The sequence below is a fragment of the Lynx rufus genome, unplaced genomic scaffold (genome assembly GCF_022079265.1).
Source record: "Lynx rufus isolate CCGP_SWC_20201006 ecotype Redwood Valley unplaced genomic scaffold, mLynRuf1.p SCAF_31, whole genome shotgun sequence".
In the NCBI taxonomy this organism is placed as follows: Eukaryota; Metazoa; Chordata; class Mammalia; order Carnivora; family Felidae; genus Lynx; species Lynx rufus.
This window is the reverse complement of record NW_025814847.1, coordinates 3,357,512-3,375,671: the sequence shown is the minus strand read 5'-3', so window position 1 is coordinate 3,375,671 and position 18,160 is coordinate 3,357,512. Positions and strand designations below refer to the sequence as shown.

At 66.4% G+C, this 18,160-nt stretch overlaps 1 protein-coding gene across 4 annotated transcripts; it reads left to right on the top strand.

The window, feature by feature from the left end:
* The first annotated feature begins 545 nt into the window (after window positions 1-545).
* Window positions 546-17,984, top strand: PEAR1 (platelet endothelial aggregation receptor 1). 4 transcript variants are annotated; one of them, XM_047092960.1, is made up of 26 exons: window positions 546-612; window positions 5,404-5,621; window positions 7,177-7,308; window positions 8,093-8,350; window positions 8,612-8,757; window positions 8,936-9,040; window positions 9,320-9,420; window positions 10,031-10,123; window positions 10,361-10,604; window positions 11,246-11,366; window positions 11,545-11,681; window positions 11,760-11,972; window positions 12,241-12,415; window positions 12,497-12,617; window positions 13,336-13,499; window positions 13,596-13,698; window positions 13,832-13,978; window positions 14,184-14,309; window positions 15,183-15,311; window positions 15,411-15,539; window positions 15,692-15,904; window positions 16,125-16,213; window positions 16,327-16,462; window positions 16,641-16,709; window positions 16,813-17,046; window positions 17,511-17,984. In XM_047092960.1, exons 5-26 carry the CDS (start codon window positions 8,657-8,659, stop codon window positions 17,660-17,662), a joined length of 3,102 nt encoding a protein of 1,033 aa, XP_046948916.1. In that variant the 5' UTR covers window positions 546-612; window positions 5,404-5,621; window positions 7,177-7,308; window positions 8,093-8,350; window positions 8,612-8,656; the 3' UTR covers window positions 17,663-17,984. The 4 variants fall into 4 exon arrangements, with proteins under 4 accessions (XP_046948916.1, XP_046948918.1, XP_046948917.1 ...); XM_047092962.1 differs by having other exon boundaries at window positions 8,596-8,757; XM_047092961.1 differs by lacking the exon at window positions 5,404-5,621 and having other exon boundaries at window positions 548-612.
* Window positions 17,985-18,160: the final 176 nt, after the last annotated feature.

Here is an 18,160-nt window from a genome sequence, read left to right as displayed (position 1 = left end):
GGGCGGAAGCGGAGGAGGGGACAGTGGGCTGCGGCCGGGCTCGGGTCCCGCGGTCGCCGGGCCGCCCAGGGAAGCTGCCCGCCGCAGACGGGCTCTTTGGCCCCCTGCACAGCCCCACTTTGCAGACTGGAAGGCTGGGGCGCGGGAGGCGGAGCAAGCCGGGGCCCTGCGGCAGCTGGGGAGGGCGGGGGTCCCGGGTCCGGGGACCCCGCCTCCCCACCCTGCCCGCTCCAGGCCAAGCTGCCACCCCGACCCCGCTCCCTCCGGCTCCCTCCGCCCGCCTGCCCCTCTCCTGGACTTCCCAGCCCCCTCCCCCGGCTCGCCCCCCACCGCCAGCGCCCCCCAGCCCCCCCCCCCAGGCCCCCAGCCCCCGCAGCGTCCTTGTCCCCGGCACCTCCCTCTCCTGGCGCCCGCGGCCTCCCTAGCCCGCTCCCCCCACCTCCCCCGCGCCCCCTCAACACTTCCTGCCCCGCGGGGGCCCGGGGGCCCGCCCCCTTCCTGCCCCGCCCCGCCCCGCGGGCTGCACGCCCCGCCTCCCCGCCGGCCCGCCGGCCCCTTCTGGCCGCCCGGCGGTCCCCACCCCAGGCCGGCGACAGCCCGGGTCCGACGCAGGTGAGTGACTGCGCGCCCCCACCCGCTCCGCGACCTCCCCTACCCCGGGGAAGGACTGCGGGTGCCCCTGCGCGAGGGTGGGGGCGGCGGAGGGGGCGAGGGCACTGGGGTCGCCCTCCCCGGGGGACTGCACGTAAGTGACCTGCAGCGACGTGTGGGGCCGGGCGCTCTCCCCAACCCGTGGCCCCCTCGGGGCTGGACGGAGAATGGGGTGCCGGCTCCTCTTCTTGGCCGAGGGCAGCCCCCGGATCTGGGAGTCCAGGCTGCTGGGGTTCTAGTTCACTCTGCCCCTTCCCGGCTGTGGGCCCTCTGTGCCTCAGTTTCTCGTGTCTAAGCGGGGAACCATAAGACACGGCGCCTACCACGGTTGTTGGGAGGCTCAGAGGAACACAAACATGTCTCCTCCGCTGGCGCCTGGTCTGGGCCATTGTTGGTGCTGGCGCCTCCCCGGGGAGGTTGGGGGGTGAGGGGAGGGCCAGGTGTGCGGCTCACAGCTTTGCCGGTTTTGAGCACAGAAGGTTGGCCAAAGGTCTCCAGCGTCTAGATGGTCAGAAAAGCCTGGGCTGGCAGATGATTTGGGGTGGCAGGCTGGGGAGGGGGCGGGGGTGGTCGGGCCCAGACAGGGGGACCCCCAGCGAGGCCAGCCGGCGGCCCCACCCCGTCTCCTGCCTCCCACCGGATTCTCACTCTCCTGTCCTGACCTTTTATGAGTGGCCTCTCCCGGGGCTGCTGCGCTGTGACCCTAGTCCCCAGGGATGGGAACAGCCTGTACTGGCCCCGAGGTTCCCAGGCTCAGCCAGACCTCCTCCCCAGGCGGGATTGGGCAAGGGGTCAGCTGTCACCCCTGGCCTCGGCGGGGGCTGGGCAGGGGAGCGGTGTGCACAGGGAGCTGTTTTCTGAACACCACGCCAGCCCAGTGCGTGACGGAGTGCCTGCGCGTGTGCACGTGTGAACCAAGGGTGGGGGCCGCCGTCCTGTCTCCTGTCATCTGTCCCCTGCTGCTCCTCTCCCAGTCCCCAGGCCTCCTGAAGTCTATGGCGCACTCACCAGTGCAGCGAGGGCTGGCCACCTGGGAGCTGGGTGGGCGGCCAGGCCGGCCTCTCTGTCCCCCGCTCTTCACCGGGAGGTGAAACCCAGCACTGGCATCGGTGCCTTCACTCCTGCCTGACCCCGCTCCCTATCAGACTTTCCCAGAAGAGGAAACTTGACTCTCCAGGCAGTCCACGAATCGAATGGGTCGGAAACCTGGATAGAGATAGAGGTCACTGGGCTGCTGTCTGCCTCCCTACCGCTGCCACCACAGCAGCTGCTGGGGAGGGGTGCTGGGGAGGGGTGCTGGGGAGGGTGCTGGGGAGGGTGCTGGGGAGAAGTGCTGAAGTGCTGGGGAGGGTGCTGGGGAGGGTGCAGGGAGAAGCCAGCAGGAGGAAGGGGAGACAGGGAAGGAGAGACAAAGACAAAAACAGAGCTAGGAGGAGACAAAAATACGGAAACAGAGGCAAAGGCAGAGGCTTCTGCAAACGAGAGCCAGAGGGGAGAAAGGGCAGACTTAGGGAAATGGAGACCGCACCTAGAGAAGGAGCAGAAAGGGGGTGGAGACAGGAGAAGCAGGGTCAGAAGACCAAAGAGAAATCATGGGGGAGGCGGCAAAGGGGCAGCACAGGCTTCAGGGTTTGACTGACCTGGTCCAGGCCCCGGCTCTTGCCGTCGCTTGGCTGTGTGACCGGGGGCAAGTTACTTAACTTCTCTGGGATGTTTCTTTATCTGTAAAATGGGAAGCATAATAGTACCTACGTTTTGGGACTGCCGGGAGAATGGAGAGAGGTCGTCTAGCCCAGAGCGCACATCTAATCTGGGCCGGTGATGGCTCTTACAGCCCCCACGCGTGCAGGTGGAGGTCTCCAGAGAGAAATGGCGTGTAGGGAGCTCTGGGACATGGGGCCTCCTGGGTCCCCTCTCCCACCTCTGCCCCACCCCCACATAAGGCATGGGGGGCGCCCAGTCCCTCTGTTTCAGAGGGGGTGTGCGGATGGACAGTGAGGGGCATTGTCCCGGGGTCCCGAGGCCCGTGGTACAAGGTTAGGGTCCAGCCGTGTGGGCACACCCCCTGCTCTCCAGGCGACTCAGTGCCCCGCACGACTGTGCACTCGTCCCTGAGGAACTCAGAGGCCGGCGGTCAGGAGGGCAGGTCCGGAGCCGCCTTCCCCTCTGTAAGGGTGGAGGCTCCTTCTGGACCCCACTTTCCGGCATCCTGCCAGTCCTGGGTTTCGAGGGCCCTGGAAGGGGGGACCAGTTCTTCTGGCCGGTGAGCCGGGTTGAAGCCGCAGCCTCTGAACACCTCTCCCTCGGCCCCCGAGCCCCACAGAGGCAGGTCAGGGCTTGCTGGAGTCAGAAGGGGGCTCGGGCTTTATCGGGCCATCCCCTCCGTCAGGTGCGGAAAAGCGCCCTGACCCCACGGAGCTCCATTCCAGCGGGGAAGACCGACCTTCATAAGAACAGAAGGAGTGGGGCATGGGGGCTGTGAGGGTACATCGGGGCAGCCTGACCACTAACAGCCCCGGAGGAATAAGACTGAGGGTGCCCCAGCCTGGTGGGGCAGCCAGAGCACAGACCCGCAGCCCCAACGGTGATCCCTGGTGGGTCCGTCAGACCTGAAGGTTTCCAGGGGCTGCGAACTCCTGGGATGGCCTGGCTTAGTCCCTCATGCCCCCGGAGGAGGGACCCGGTGCTGAGCCCTTGGCTGGGGTCTGGGGAGTGCTGGTCCGCGTGGAGCTGGCCTCCGGGGAGAGCAGCCCAGGGCTCCTCTGGGCCAGGGGGGTCTGTGGTGGCTGGGCTGAGGGCCTGCAGGAGGGCCCGAGGGCGGGAGGAGTGTATGAAGCCTGCAGCCACTGAGGGGGCATCCTGGGAGAGGCTGTGACGATGGGCCCCTGGCGGGCCTGGCTCCTGGTGCCCTTTCGTGTGGTGTGGGGAGCCACAGAGGGCTCTGGAGAGGGGCAGTGGCCGGAGCAGGGCTGTGCTTTCTGAGGGTGTCTGGCGGTGGCAGCGAGCGAGCGGGTGGGCCGGTGCTTTGTTCTTTGAAGCAGATCCTAATTCTCTTGTTGCCTCTGATGCCCGAGACCCCCACGTCCGCCTGTGGCTGCAGAGCGTGGCCGCCGGCACCCACGGGTGGTGGCAGGGGCCCGGACCGCGCTGGCGCCGGCCTCCGGCAGGCACGCGATGTGTGCTTGGTGATTCAGAATCCCTGCAGTTTCCCTATTTCCTGATGAGTAAACAGGTCGGGCTGAGGACCCTCTAGCTTCTGTTTCCTGAGCCACAGAGAACGCCAGGCCGGCCCCTCACCCCTGCCCCCTTCCCGCCCAGCCTCTGGCTCACACACAGGCTTCCTGTCCCTCCATCCGGCACACATTCCTGGCTGCAAAAGGCCAGGCTGGGTGCGGGAGGGGCTGGGCGCTCGCGTGTGCAGGCGTGTGCACGTCGCGGACGTGGAGAGAGTGGCCCAGGCTGCTGGAGCTGGGTCAGGGCGCGTCCCTGCGTGGAGACGGAGGGAGGAGTCTTCCGACTGGGGTCTAGCTGCCGAGTGGGGAGGACTAAGTGACCCTGTCTCCATGGCAAAGACAGATTTGGAAAGGGCACAGAGGAACAGAGAGAGAGAGACGGGGAAGGAGACAGACAGACGGACAAGGGAGACACAGGGCAAGGCAGCCCCGGGCACAAGCTAAGACACTCGGCCTGGTGAGCCGAGTGCGGCCGGAGTTCCCCTCCCGCGCCACACCTGAGGATGGATTCCCTAGTGCAGTCAACACACCGCACGACTGTGCTGTACCCGACGGCCTCGATATAGGAAAGGAAGGAGAGAGACAGAAAGACACAGACCAAGAAACTGATGGAGGAAGAAAAAAAAAAAAAAGGCAGAAAGCAAAGAGTTTTTGATGAGGAACAAGACAGAAACAAAAAGAGGCCGAGAGCCTAGAACGTGGGGGATTCTGTTTCTGCACCAGCGCAGGTCCTCTGAGCTGCTTCTGGTCTGAGGCTCTGTTCCGGGGCGGTCACGGGAACTAGCAGTCCCAGCCCTCACTGCACCCTGTGAGATGTGGGGGTTATTCTCCCATTTTACAGAGGGGGAAATGGAGGCTGGAGGCCCACGGGGCTCGAGCGATGTCCTCGAAAGTGACAACTTGTAAGCCCTAGAACCTTTGGATTCCAAGATGAGAGGGAGGACAGAGAGAGGGAGAGGAGAGGAGGGGCCGCCGGGACCCAGCAAGGCGCTGGAGGTGGTGCTCAGGCTGGGGGCTGGGGGGAAGCAGAACCCAGGCGGTCCAACTCATCAGCCGCCTTTGGCTTCAAGACATACCTGGCGGACAGCCCGTGGTTCTGAGGGATCAGGTTTTGTGGGGGGTCTGGCCCCTCCCCACCCCCACTTCCCTTCTCTGTGCCAGCAGCTAAGGCCCCATTCCCGGATCATCCTGGGGGTTCTTCAGAAAAAAAAAAAAAAAACGAAAAACAAGAAACAGCTTTTCTTGGAATTAATGCTCAAAGGGCCAAGGGCGCCAAGGGCAGTGGGGACGGGGATGGGCTCAGGAGACCCGGGACCCCGGCCGCCATCCTGGTGACCGTGAACGTAACTCCTGTATTAATCCTGGGGACAGCCCTACAAAGGGAAGTGCTATCATCCCCATTTTACAGACCAGGGAACTGAGAGCTGGCGTTCATCGCCCAGCTCAGAGGGCGTCCTTCGCTGCCCCACCTCCTGGAGAAGAGCCCTGAGGAAGCCCTTTTGCTCTCTGCCTCCTACAGAAACGGATCACCTCCTGCCCACCGGGAGCTCGGACCCAGAGTCATTTCCCTCCTGCTAAGGGGGCCGGGGCACCAGGAGGGCAGGTCTCCCCACCAGAGGGAACCCGGCTGCGGCTGGGGGCTGGGGGCCGGGGCCTGGCCGGGGGCCCAGCTGCCTTGCATCTCGAGGTGGAGGAGAGAAGACTGACTGCAAACGCATCCCGGTTCCCACGCCTCTGGTCTGTCCTTGTGGCAGCTCCCCGCTCCTCCTCCTCCCCCCCCCCCGCCCCCTCCCGGCTCCCCCTCTGCATAACTGAGGCTGTTACACAGAGATGCAAAGCCCCTGGGATTCCCGGGTGGGCCGGATTGATGGGAAGCCGTGGTTGGGGTGGGGAGGCTGCCTCACTCTGGGTCTTTGCTCCTGCTGGCTGTGTGGCCCCGGGTGGGGGACTTACCCGCCCTGTGTCCTCACCTGTAGAGGGGGTACTGCACCCACCACCGTGGATTTCATACGCAGCTCCCTGCCTTTCTCCACGCAGTAGATGATGCCTTCTTGTGAGGGCAGGTGGGGGCCTACAGGGAGGGGATATGGGGCGCCCTCAGGGACGGCAGTGTGGGCCCCGGGGCAGGACAGGGCCGGACGGGAGTCAGAGCTGTCTGGTTCAAACCCCCCGGAGGGGAGTGTGTGCAGGCACATGGGCCCCGATGCTGGTGGGCCCGGGGGTGTTAGGGAAGGACAGGCCAGGGCCTCAATTTCCCCAGCCCCTTGGGGACAAAGTCTCAGATGGAAACAAGCTGGGGGACCAGGCTGGGGCTCTGGGCTCCTGGTCAGGCCTGTGTTCCTTCCCTCCTCAGGGGCTGAGGTCCCTCAGGCCAACCGCTTCTCCTCCCTGCCGGGATCCCCCACCCTCCCTCCCTGCGGACCACCCACTGGTGGTGGACCCACCCGGGCTCCAGTCCCACTGCTGACCAGCTGGGGCCTCCCCTGCATTCCGGGAACGGAGGCCCTCTGGGAAAACAATCTCCCCCACCCCTGCAGCCAGCTAATCTCTGGTTGTCAGGGCCCAGCCCTCCTCAGGCCCCCCTGCCCACCTCCTGAAGCCCTCAGGTGAACCATTTCCTCTAGAAGTTGGTCTGGGAGGCAGTGACTGTCCACAGGGCTCTGACCTGTCTCCACGGGGTAGGTCCCACTGCAGCCTTGAGCTCTGGCGACAGATCCAGGAGAGGGGGTCCCTGTGGGTCTGGATGTGAGGCTCACCCAGGGGCCAGGGTGACGACCTGAATCCATTCAGACTGAGCCCCAGTGAGGACAGTGAGGGTCCACGGAGAGGTCAGCGTGGAGAAGACCTTGGGGTGGAGAGGGGGGATGTGTGAGGGCTCGGGGCCCTGCCAAGGGAGGGCCAGGCAGGGAGGGGTCAACTGGGTGCTGACGGGGATGGCCCTGGAGGTGGGCCCCACACCTGGGAAGGTGGCCGGTGCAGGGCAGGGTGGAGGGGATAGTTTGGGGGTGGCGGGAGAAGGGACGATGTGGGGGGTGCCCTGGGACAGACCGGTGACCCTGTCTGAAGGACACTTCCGACTGGCCAGGCTCTCTGAGGACAGGCTGTTTCCTCTGAAGCCCTTCAGAGGGGGACCACGGTGCTCAGCTCAGAGACAACCTAACAGAAAGAGGCTTCTGGCCCTGCCCCCCGCACCCCACCTTCTGAATTCAGGGTGTCGGGAAGAGGGAGCCCATGACCCTGCTCTCCTCCCCCACATCACACATTCTAGCCAGGCTCTATTTCCTGTTTTCAGGCTCCATATCCTGAGCGCTGGGATCCCCCAGGACGCTCCCTGGCGCCCCCCAGGCCCCTGGGCCCAGGGCCTAGCCGCCCTGCCCCTTGGCTCAGCTGAGCTTCTCAGGCTGCAGGAGGCCATAGAGGCCTGGTGAGTTACTGGAGGACCGAGGATGGTTGGGGGAGCACAGAGAAGGCTAGGGGTGGACACGCGCCCCAGGGGAGCGGTGACAGGGCCACCAGCCAGAGGACCAAAGGGAGGAAAGCCCGCAGGCCAGCAGGCGGTATGGGGGGGGGGCAAGAGACAGCAGGAGGCATTTTGGGGCCGAAGCAGAGGGCAACATGGGGTTAAGTCAGGGAGCACCTCTCTGAGACCTGGAGGGCTGGACCCTGGGAGCGTGTGGGTGGGGGGCGTGGGGTGGGGCCAGGCAGCAGGCATTCCAGAGATACTCAGGGGGGCCAGGGGCCAGCAACCATGGCCTTTCTCCCTTCTCGGGAAAATTATAAGCAGATGTGGGCGCCTCGGGGAGGCAGAGAGCAAGGAGCCAGGACAAGTTGTAGGAACACGGAACCCAGAATCTGAAACCGGCTGCGGGGGCGGCCGCTCAGGAGCTCAGCCCCTCCTGAGCTCGGGAGCCAGAACAGACCCTGCTGAGGTCCTGACCTGCTTCCCACCCACCGGGCGAGGCCGGGTTGGAGGGGGCGGAGAGGAGCTGTTTCCAGATGGCCGATGGGGTGGCCAGAGGGAGGTGGGGGCTTCTTCTGTCCGAGGCCAGGTTGGGGACGTCCTCGGGCAGTAGTCCCCGGAGCTGGGTACGGAGGTGCCCTGGCCAGGGTTTAACAGGTGCCTCTGGCGGGTGCGGATGAGGCTGCCCCTGGTCTGTGGTGTTGGCCCATGTCCCCCATGGAAGTAATTCCCCGAGCCTGATTTCTAGCTCCTGATGTGTCGTCTGTGAGCGGGGAGCTGGGCAGAGACGCGCACAGTTGGCTCCCGCGAGCCCGGGCGAGCAGGTGCCCGCACGCCCGTGGTCAGGAGGGGCCTCCTTCAGGGCCACCGGTCCCGCCCCAGCCCCGCGCCTCCCGCGGCCGCTCTCCACCTGCACACATGCGGGCCGGGAAGCCCCCCGCTTGAGGCGGCCGACTCCCTTCCGGAACCTTGGCTGTTGGAAAGTCCTTCCTCCGGCTGAGCCCAGGTGGGCCTCCCCCCTGACTTCCCCGCTGGCCCCGGCCTCACACCTTGGTACCAAGGTCAAAGTGCCCGGGCTGGGGCTCAGAGATACCAGGCAGGATCCCCGTCCCGGGAAGAGGTACTGGCCGGTGGTGTGTGAGTGAAGGGTGCTGGGAGGGCGGGGCGGGGGGGGGGGCACGGTCTGCAGGGAAGGAGGGGTGACGAGAAGAGAAGAGAAGGCAGGGGGACAAGAGGCAGCCGCCTCTGCAGACACTTGGTCCTCCAGGCTGTGGCTCTGCGCCGGTCCCCCGCTCTGCCCCTGGCCTCTGCGATGCCACCAGCTCTGCGTGCCCTCCTTCTCCTGGGCCTGGGCCTGCGGCTGGCTGGAGCCCTCAACCCCAGTGACCCCAACACCTGCAGCTTCTGGGAAAGGTGAGGGGTGCCTGCTCCCCGGGTCTCCTCCTCCTCTCCTTCCCAGCCTCCCTGCCCCTCTGCAGCCCTCCCCTCCCTCCTGGTTCTGCTCTCTGCTCCTCCAGGCCCCCCTGACTCCGGCTCTGACCCCGTCCTGTCCTTAACCACCCCCCCCGCCCCTCCTCCCCCTGTCCTGCAGCTTCACCACCACCACCAAGGAGTCTCACTCCCGCCCCTTCGGCCTGCTCCCCTCGGAGCCCTGCGACCGGCCCTGGGAGAGCCCCCACACCTGCCCCCGGCCCACGTGAGTGCCCACCCCGCCCCGCACACCCTCATTCTCTCCTCGGAGACTCGGAGGCAGAGGCACTCAAGGCGTGGCTTGGGGAGGCTGGCGTGGGGTGCGCCGCGGGGTCGGGTGGGGGGCCTGGGGGGAACGCTCCTTCTGTGCTCCCCCGGCCCAGAGCGGCGAGCGGTGCCCCTGCTGCCCCCGTGCCACGTGGTGGGCGGGGGCGGGGGGGGGCGGGGCGGGGGACAGCCCGGCCGCAGCAGGGGGCTGAGGGCCGCCTCGCGGTCTCTCCGCTAGGGTTGTCTACAGGACGGTGTACCGCCAGGTGGTGAAGACAGACCACCGGAAGCGACTCCAGTGCTGCCGGGGCTTCTATGAGAGCAGCGGGATCTGTGTCCGTGAGTCCTGGGGGGCCGTGGGGGGCCTCGTCCCCCCCTGCCGCCCCGGGTGTGTCCCCGGGACGGCAGCTGCCACTTGCTGCCTGTGTCTCCAGCTGACCCCGTGTGTCTCCCGCCCCTTCTCTCTGAGCCCCGGGGCAGCCTCTCTCTGTCTCTCTCTGTCACTGTGGGTCTGGGTCCATTGCTATCTCTTCTCATCCCTGTCTGTTGCCGTCTGTCTCTGACTTGTCACTGCCCAGTCTCTCCTGCACCCCCAAACTCCTGCCCCCCCCCAGTCCTGCCTAACCCCCACCCAGCCCACCCCCTCTGCACAGCATCCATGTCTGGTCCCTACCTGAGGAGCCCCTGTCCCTTTTCCCAACAAGGTGCTTGGAGAATGTCACAGAGAGGGGCTGGGGAGCCTTGAGTCCTGGCCCCCTGTCTTCTGCCTCTCAGAGGCAGAAAAATGCTAGTGCTTCTGGGGAGAGTCAGCCTGCCCCCCCCCCCCCCCGCCGCCCCGGGGCAGAAAAGGATGGGAGGGAGGAGTGTCACCCAGCAACGCCCCGCCAAGAGGAGGATGGGCGGGTGGGGGCAGGGGAAGCACAACCCCCTCCCTTCGTCTCTGCCCCAGCGCTCTGTGACCAAGAGTGCGTCCATGGCCGCTGTGTGGCACCCAATCAGTGCCAGTGTGTGCAGAACTGGAGGGGTGACGACTGTTCCAGTGGTGAGTAGCCGGTGACCGCAGGTCCCAGGACCCCGGGCGGCACCCTCCTTACCGCCCACGGGTGCTCACTCCCCGGGACAGTCCCCCACAGGAGCCCCATAGCCGCCACGGCCCTTTCGGGAGGGGGGGTGCTACAGGGCACGGGTGTGGGGGGCTGGGGGACAGAGCCCAGGGCTGAGTGGAGGCTAGGGAGGGGTGAGACCCCTGGTGACTCCCTTCTACCCTCCCCGCCCCCAGGGTGTGCCCCAGGAGTGTGGGGGCCGCAGTGTGACAAGCCCTGTCACTGTGGCAACGGCAGCTCCTGTGACCCCAAGAGTGGAGCGTGCTCCTGCCCCCCCGGCCTGCAGCCCCCACGCTGCCTGGAGCCCTGCTCCCCGGGCCACTATGGTCCCGCCTGCCAGTTCCACTGCCTGTGCCACGGAGCACCCTGTGACCCCCAGACCGGAGCCTGCTTCTGCCCCCCAGAGAGGACTGGGGCCAGGTGCATAATGGGGCCGCAGCCACAGGGCGCCACGAGCATACAAAGGGATCCGAGGGGACTCAGGCTCCCAAACGGGACGGGATGCAGAGGCCAAGGTCCTCGGCCCAGCTCTGCCGCCTGCTAGCTGAGCGACCTTGAGCAGATTGACCCCTCATGGGCTTGTGCCTGTCTGTGAAGCGGGAACAGTGTCCTCCACCCGGGAGGCTTGCTGTGAAGACAGCCCGAGCCTGTGTGTGTGCGACCATGTTGTGAGGTGGGGCTGACGCAGGGTCCCAGGCGGCCTGTCGGCCTGTCGCAAGGAGGTGGAGGCAGAGTGGGGGGATGTGCACCAGGCGGAGGTCAAGAAAGGTCCGGCCTCACAGAGGAGCCGGGGAGGGGAGCCATCAGGGCCGGAGCAGAGGTGCTGGGGGTGGGGGGAGTGCACAGGCTGTTCCCCTTCCCATCTGGCGGTGCTGGCTGTCCCCACCACTTCTCTCCTCCTGGAAGCCTTTGCTTTCTGACTCCTGCGGTCCCCAGCAGGGACCAGAGGCGGGAGTTCAGGACTTGCCCCGGGAGAGGCGTGCAGGCGGCCAGCCCTGGGAGGCCCAGCCGGGGCGCGGGCTGCTTGTGTGCACACTGACCTCGACCGCTTTACCCAGCAGCTGTGAGATACCCTGTGTCCGGGGCACCGTCGGCTTCTTCTGCCCCAGCACCTATCCTTGCCACAACGGGGGCGTCTTCCAGGCCTCCCAGGGCTCCTGCAGCTGCCCGCATGGGTGGATGGTAGGCTGGGGCGGGGGTATGGGGTGGTTCTGGGCAGGACGGGGAGGAGGATGCCTGGGAAGGGGGTGGGCTCTGGGGACCCTGCGGAGGTTTGAAGTGGGGGGGGGGGTATGAAGGGGCCCTGTGCCCAGGGGGAGTGGCGGGCACCCAGGACTCTGTCCACCTTCTGCCTCTCCAGGGCATCATCTGCTCCCTGCCCTGCCTCGAGGGCTTCCACGGACCCAACTGCTCCCAAGAGTGTCGCTGTCACAATGGTGGCCTCTGCGACCGCTTCACTGGGCAGTGTCGCTGCGCTCCGGGCTACACGGGGGATCGGTGAGTGGCTTCGGTGAGGGCGGGTGGGGGGGGGGGGCGGGGGTGGGCGCCGCCGGGGCTCACTCGGCCGGCGCCCAGGTGCCGTGAGGAGTGCCCCGTGGGCCGCTTCGGGCAGGACTGTGCGGAGACGTGCGACTGCGCGCCCGGCGCCCGCTGCTTCCCGGCCAACGGCGCGTGTCTGTGCGAACACGGCTTCACCGGGGACCGCTGCACCGAGCGCCTCTGCCCCGACGGCCGCTACGGCCTCAGCTGCCAGGAGCCGTGCACCTGCGACCCGGAGCACAGCCTCAGGTGCGCCGCGGGGCCCGCGCTCACGGGTGCCGAGGCTGGAGCAGACCATGCCCCAGGGCGGGACAGATGTCGCAGAAGGCAGAGGGAGGGGCCTCGGGGACGGGGGCGGGGGCGCGCTCGGAACGCCCCCCGCTCCCGGTTCCGCGAAGCCCCGCGCGCGCGCGCGCGCGCTGCACGGAGGGGCCGGGGGGGGGGTGCAGTCGGGGGGGGTGCCGGGCGCGGACCCCGCAGCTCTGACGGCGCCTCCCCTCCCCCCCTCCCGCCGCAGCTGCCACCCGATGAGCGGGGAGTGCGCGTGCCTGCCGGGCTGGGCCGGCCTGCACTGCAACGAGAGCTGCCCGCAGGACACGCACGGGCCCGGCTGCCAGGAGCATTGCCTCTGCCTGCACGGCGGCGTGTGCCAGCCCGACAGCGGCCGGTGCCGCTGCGCGCCCGGCTACACGGTGAGGCGCGGCCCGGCGGGGCCCCGGGGGCGCGGGGCGGCGGAGCCGGGCCGCCCGCTCACAGTCCGGCCCCGCTTTCAGGGCCCGCACTGCGCCAGCCTCTGCCCGCCTGACACTTATGGAGTCAACTGCTCCGCACGCTGCTCCTGCCACAACGCCCTGGCCTGCTCGCCCATCGACGGCGCCTGCGTCTGCAAGGAGGGTGAGGGCGTGGGGTGTCCGGGGAGGGGCGACGTGGGGGCGGGCCCACGGGAGAGAAGGCGGGCCCGGGGAAGGCGCGCGGCTGCAGGGTGAGGGCGGCGCCCCTGGGTAGCAGCAGCTGGACGGTGGGAAAGTAGCCAGCCTACTTCCTTCCTGGAATATCCACTTTGCTTTTCTTCAACCACAAAAATCCTGCTTGCGCTTAAAGGCCCAGGCCAGAAGGCCCGTCTCGGCGAGCATTCCTCACCCTCTGTCATCTAGAACCGCGCGATGGCAGGGCCAGGAGGGACTTCTAAGACCTACCCGGGTGGCCCGTTGGCCACCTCTAGGCTGGATTCTAACACGGATGTGTTTTATTTGGGCGGTTCTCTGTTATGTTTAACCAACCTCCGGTCTGCAGTCGCCTGCCCTCCCCGTAGTCTGCCGCGTGATCTGTGTAACTCATTTAGTTACCTGGTGGGGCCTGTAAGCACTTGGGTCGCTGCCAGCTCCCCTCATTCTGCAGGAGAGGCAGGCCCCAGAAGGGGGTGGCTCGCCGGCGGCGGCCGCTCTGCCTCTGTGCGGCTTCTACCAGTGTATATGCCGGTCCCCCGTGTGGGCCGGGAGGGCCCCCAGCCCACCCCCGGCTCGGAGCCCAGAGCCTGGCACGGCTGAGGCCTGGTGTGTGCTACCCCGGGACGGCTGGAGCCCTAGGCCTACCTGCAGGGCCCTTCTTCCAGGTTGGCAGCCTGGTAACTGCTCTGTGCCCTGCTTACCTGGAACCTGGGGCTTCGGTTGCAACGCCAGCTGCCAGTGCGCCCACGAGGCAGCCTGCAGCCCCCAGACCGGGGCCTGTACCTGCACCCCTGGGTGGCAGGGGGCCCACTGCCAGCTCCCGTGCCCGGTAAGCACTCAACAGCCTGTCTGCCCAGGGAATGGCGGGTCGCAGCCTCCTCCCTGCCAGCTGACTGGCCTGCCCCCACCCCACCTCCTCTCCAAGAAGGGACAGTTCGGTGAAGGCTGTGCTAGTCGCTGTGACTGTGACCATGCTGACGGCTGTGACCCTGTTCACGGACGCTGCCGGTGCCAGGCTGGCTGGACGGGTGAGCATTCTAGGTGTCCAGGCCCCAGGCCCACAGCGGAGTTGGAGGATGCATCCTAAGTAAGTGTGTCCAGAAGAGCCCCTGTGGACACCGGGGGCCCAGGCTGGGCTCACCCTACCCTTCTCTCCCACAGGCACCCGCTGCCACCTGCCCTGCCCCGAAGGCTTCTGGGGGGCAAACTGCAGTAACACCTGCTCTTGCAAGAATGGGGGCACCTGCATCCCCGAGAACGGCAATTGCGTGTGTGCGCCTGGGTTCCGAGGCCCCTCCTGCCAGAGATGTGAGGCCCCCCCTTCCTTCCCCCACCTGGGGCCTGTAAGCACTTGGGCGGTGCTTACAGCAATAGGGGGCGGTGCAACATCAGTTGCCGGAAGCCCCGCCCCCACTACCCCGCTCCAGTGGGAGGGAGGGAGGGAGATAGCGGGTCAAGGGCTGGCTGAGGGATCTCCCCTGCCCCCCAGTCACCGCCAGTCTCTCTCCCGCAGCCTGCCAGCCTGGCCGCTATGGCAAACGCTGTGTGCCCTGCAAGTGTGGTAACCACTCCTCCTGCCATCCCTCGAATGGGACCTGTTACTGTCTGTCTGGCTGGACGGGCCCCGACTGCTCCCAGCGTACGTGCAGGCCTGTGTGGGGGAGTGCGTGTGTGTGCTGAGAGGCGGGCTGAGGGCCAGAGGCTCTTGTTCCCCTGCTGCGGGGCGTAAAAGCCTCTGCACCCACTTGGATTCGGTAACTTATGTAAACAACGCAAACAGATCCGTAGTGGGTGTCCCCTACACGCCGGGTCCTGTTCCACGTGCTCAGGGAACACCCACCCTTCCGCACGGACGCCTGGGAAGGGCATTACTCGACCAGGCGCGGGGTGGGGGGAACCCCAAGCTTGGTTTTGGGCACGTGCTTTTATCCCCTCTGCGCTTTTCAATTTATATTTATTTGTATGTGGCTTCCTCCCCCCAAAAATATATAAAGAACATCACGGAAAAGGTTAGTCCCCCAAACCACAGACAGCAAGTGTTGGAAACGGGAGATGAGGAGCTGTGGCCACAAGAAAGGCGGGGTGCAGGCGTGGCGGTGGGCGAGGGGCATATCTAGGGGAAGAGTTTCCCATAGGATGCGGTCCCGGCTACCATTAGATTATCTGCTAGTGTCACACACACAGAAGTTATGCCTCAAAGGGTTTACTTCTCTCTTATGATAAAGACATAAAAAAGAAACCAGCGCTAAGCAATGCAGGGTAGTTTGAAAGCCTTTGGTTGTCTGGCCCTGGCCCCGCGAGTCTGAAATGGCTGCTAAATAGCCAAGCGCAGGTTCCAGTAGGCAGTTGGGCACGTGATAAGCATGTGTGACTCATCGGTGTGCGGCTGCGGTTCAAAAACTTGGTGTCCCCGGGAGACCAAGGCTGAGAAGATTTCAGGGAGCTGGGAGCTGAGGGTTCATCCAGACGGCGGTGGCCCTGCCCCACCGGACAGCCACCTTGTCTCCTGCAGCGTGCCCTCTAGGACACTGGGGAGCCAACTGCGCCCAGCCCTGCCAGTGCCGCCAGGGGGGGGCCTGCCACCCCCAGGATGGGAGCTGTTTCTGCCCCCCAGGCTGGACTGGATACCTCTGCTTAGAAGGTACCCAGAGAAGGGAAACTCCCGCCCCGCCCCCAAGCCCAAGGCAGACACTGCAGATCTGGGTCCCTCAACCCCACTGCCTCCTTGCCTGTCCTGCAGGCTGCTCTCCGGGGATGTTCGGTGCCAACTGCTCCCAGTCCTGCCAGTGTGGTCCTGGAGAGAGGTGCCACCCAGAGACGGGAGCCTGTGTGTGTCCCCCGGGGCACAGCGGCGCCCCCTGCAGGATTGGTGAGTTCTCCTGTTGGCCCCGATGGTCCCCAGGGCACCGGGACCCCGTCCCCTTATGGGCCCTGCCCCCCTCCCGGGGCCTGTCCTATGCGGGCACCCCAAGCTCACGGGCAGAGCCAAGACCGCGCTGAGCGGCCACCCCATCCCCCTAGGAAGCCAGGAGCCCTTCACCATGATGCCTACCTCTCCGGTGGCCTATAACTCGCTGGGGGCAGTGATTGGCATCGCGGTGCTGGGGTCCCTGGTGGTGGCCCTGCTGGCACTGTTCGTCGGCTACCGCCATTGGCAAAAAGGCAAGGCACACCAACACCTGGCCGTGGCCTACAGCAGCGGGCGGCTGGATGGCTCTGAGTACGTCATGCCAGGTGAGCTGGCCCGGGGGCGGGGGACACGACGCGGGGCTGGCGCGTGGGCTCCGGGCGGATGGGGTGCGGGGCTCCCGTGTCCCTCCCTGGACCCGGAAGAGGCGAAGCGGGGAGCTGGAGGGGAGAAGAGAGGTCAGATCTGCCGGGACAGAACAACTGTCTCGGGCCCGGGCCTCTCGCTGACCGGCCAGGTCACGACGCGCCCCGTCTGTTCGCGCAGATGTCCCTCCCAGCTACAGCCACTACTACTCCAACCCCAGCTACCACACCCTGTCACAGTGCTCACCGAAACCCCCGCCCCCGAACAAGGTCAGTGCTGGGGGAGGGAAGGCACCGCGGTTGGGGGGGGGGGGCGCACACCTACTTCTCTGGAAAGCTCCATCCTTGTGTGTTCTCTCCCCCTTCCGCCCCTCCCCTACCAGCTTCCGGGCAGTCAGCTCTTCGGCAGCCTGCAGGCCCCTGAGCGGCCAGGGGGGGCTCACGGGCAGGATAACCACAGCACCCTGCCTGCGGACTGGAAGCACCGCCGGGAGCCCCCTGCAGGGCCTCTGGACAGGGGTAGGAGCCTGGAGGCCAAGGCGTCTGGAGAGGGGGGCTTGTGCGGCCCAGCACCCCGCTCCCTCGGAGCCTGTGTGTCCGCAGAAGGGTCTGGGCTCTGGTTCCGGGGCAGGTGGGAGCCTGGGGAGGAGCGCGGGGTCTGACTGGTCATTGCCCGCGCAATGCTCCCCCTGCGCAGGTAGCGGCCGCCTGAGCTACAGCCACAGCTACCGTAGCAGCGACGGCCCAGGCCCGTTCTCTGGTAAAGGTACGGGCGCAGGGGTGAGGCAGGAGGCCGAGCTGGGGTTTGGGCGCCAGTGCGCCCACAGAGCCTGACTCCTTCTCCCTCTCCTTGGGGCCCATCTCCGAAGAGGGGCTGGGGGCCAGCGTGGCTTCCCTGAGCAGCGAAAACCCCTACGCCACCATCCGGGACCTGCCCAGCCTCCTCGGGGGCCTCCGGGAGAGCAGCTATGTGGAGATGAAAGGCCCCCCCTCAGGGTCTCCCCCCAGGCAGCCCCCTCCACTCCGGGACAGCCAGAGGCGGCGACACCCCCAGCCACAGAGAGACAGTGGCACCTATGAACGGCCCAGCCCTCTGACCTATGGTGAGTCCCCCTTCTCCGCTGGGGCAGGGGCTACAGGGACGCAGGACAAGGGAGGGAGAAAGAAGGGTCGGGGGGAGAGAGCACAGAGCGGGCCCGGTGCAGCACCAAGAGCGTGGACTTTGGGGTCAGACTGGGCTCGCACAGGCATCACGTCTGGGAAGTCACGTTGCCTCCGAGGGCCTGTGAGTGGTGGCCTGCCTCCCAGGGCTGAGGATTTGAAATGGTCCGACGGCACCTGACTTGTGGCGTTGGTACCCAGAAAAGAGGGGAACAAGGCTGGGGACAAAGTGTCCTCATAACCTATGAGGTGGGCAGGTCAAGGTGGCCTCCCCCCGACGGCAGCCGAGGAGATACACAAACTGGCACCGTCCGTCGTCTGTCTGTGGGCAGGAGGGGCTGGGGAGGGGAAGGGAGGGGTGAGGAGGGAGGAGCCACCTCCCGCCCTGTCCCTTCTCTGTCCCCAGATGGAGACTCTGTGGGCTCCCGGCCCCCACTGCCTCCGGGCCTGCCCCCTGGCCACTACGACTCCCCAAAGAACAGCCACATCCCTGGACACTATGACTTGCCCCCAGTACGGCATCCCCCGTCACCCCCAGTTCGGCGCCAGGACCGCTGAGGGGTCGGGGTGGTGCGCAGAGGCCAGTACCTGCCCTTCGCGGCCCAGGGCTGGGGGCAGAGCCCGCTGTACCCTGCCAGGAGCGGGGAGAGGACCGGCAGGCCGTGAGCGCGAACACGCCTGACAGAGGAAGCGAATGTCCGGGGCACCGGGGCCTGGATCCCGGCTTCCATCGTGGGAGACACCGGTCAGCAGGAGGCCTGCCTTCCCTTTTGTACGTTTCGTAGCCTGCTGCTCCCCAGGGCCCCAAGGCCTTTGTACATAAACTGGTGGGTTGAATGTTGCTGGAAAACTCTGATTTCAGATTAATGTCAAAAATGTATATTGGGCTCCTTTTCTGTGCACTCAAGGCTGTGTGTGTGTGTGTGTGTGTGTGTGTGTGTGTGTGCAGAGGGCCTCCAGGCACACACCCTGTCTGGGGCACACACTGTGCAGTCGAGAGGCAGCCCAAACTCAGCGAACTCCAGCAACAGCCTAACTGGCCTCCTTGCACACTGG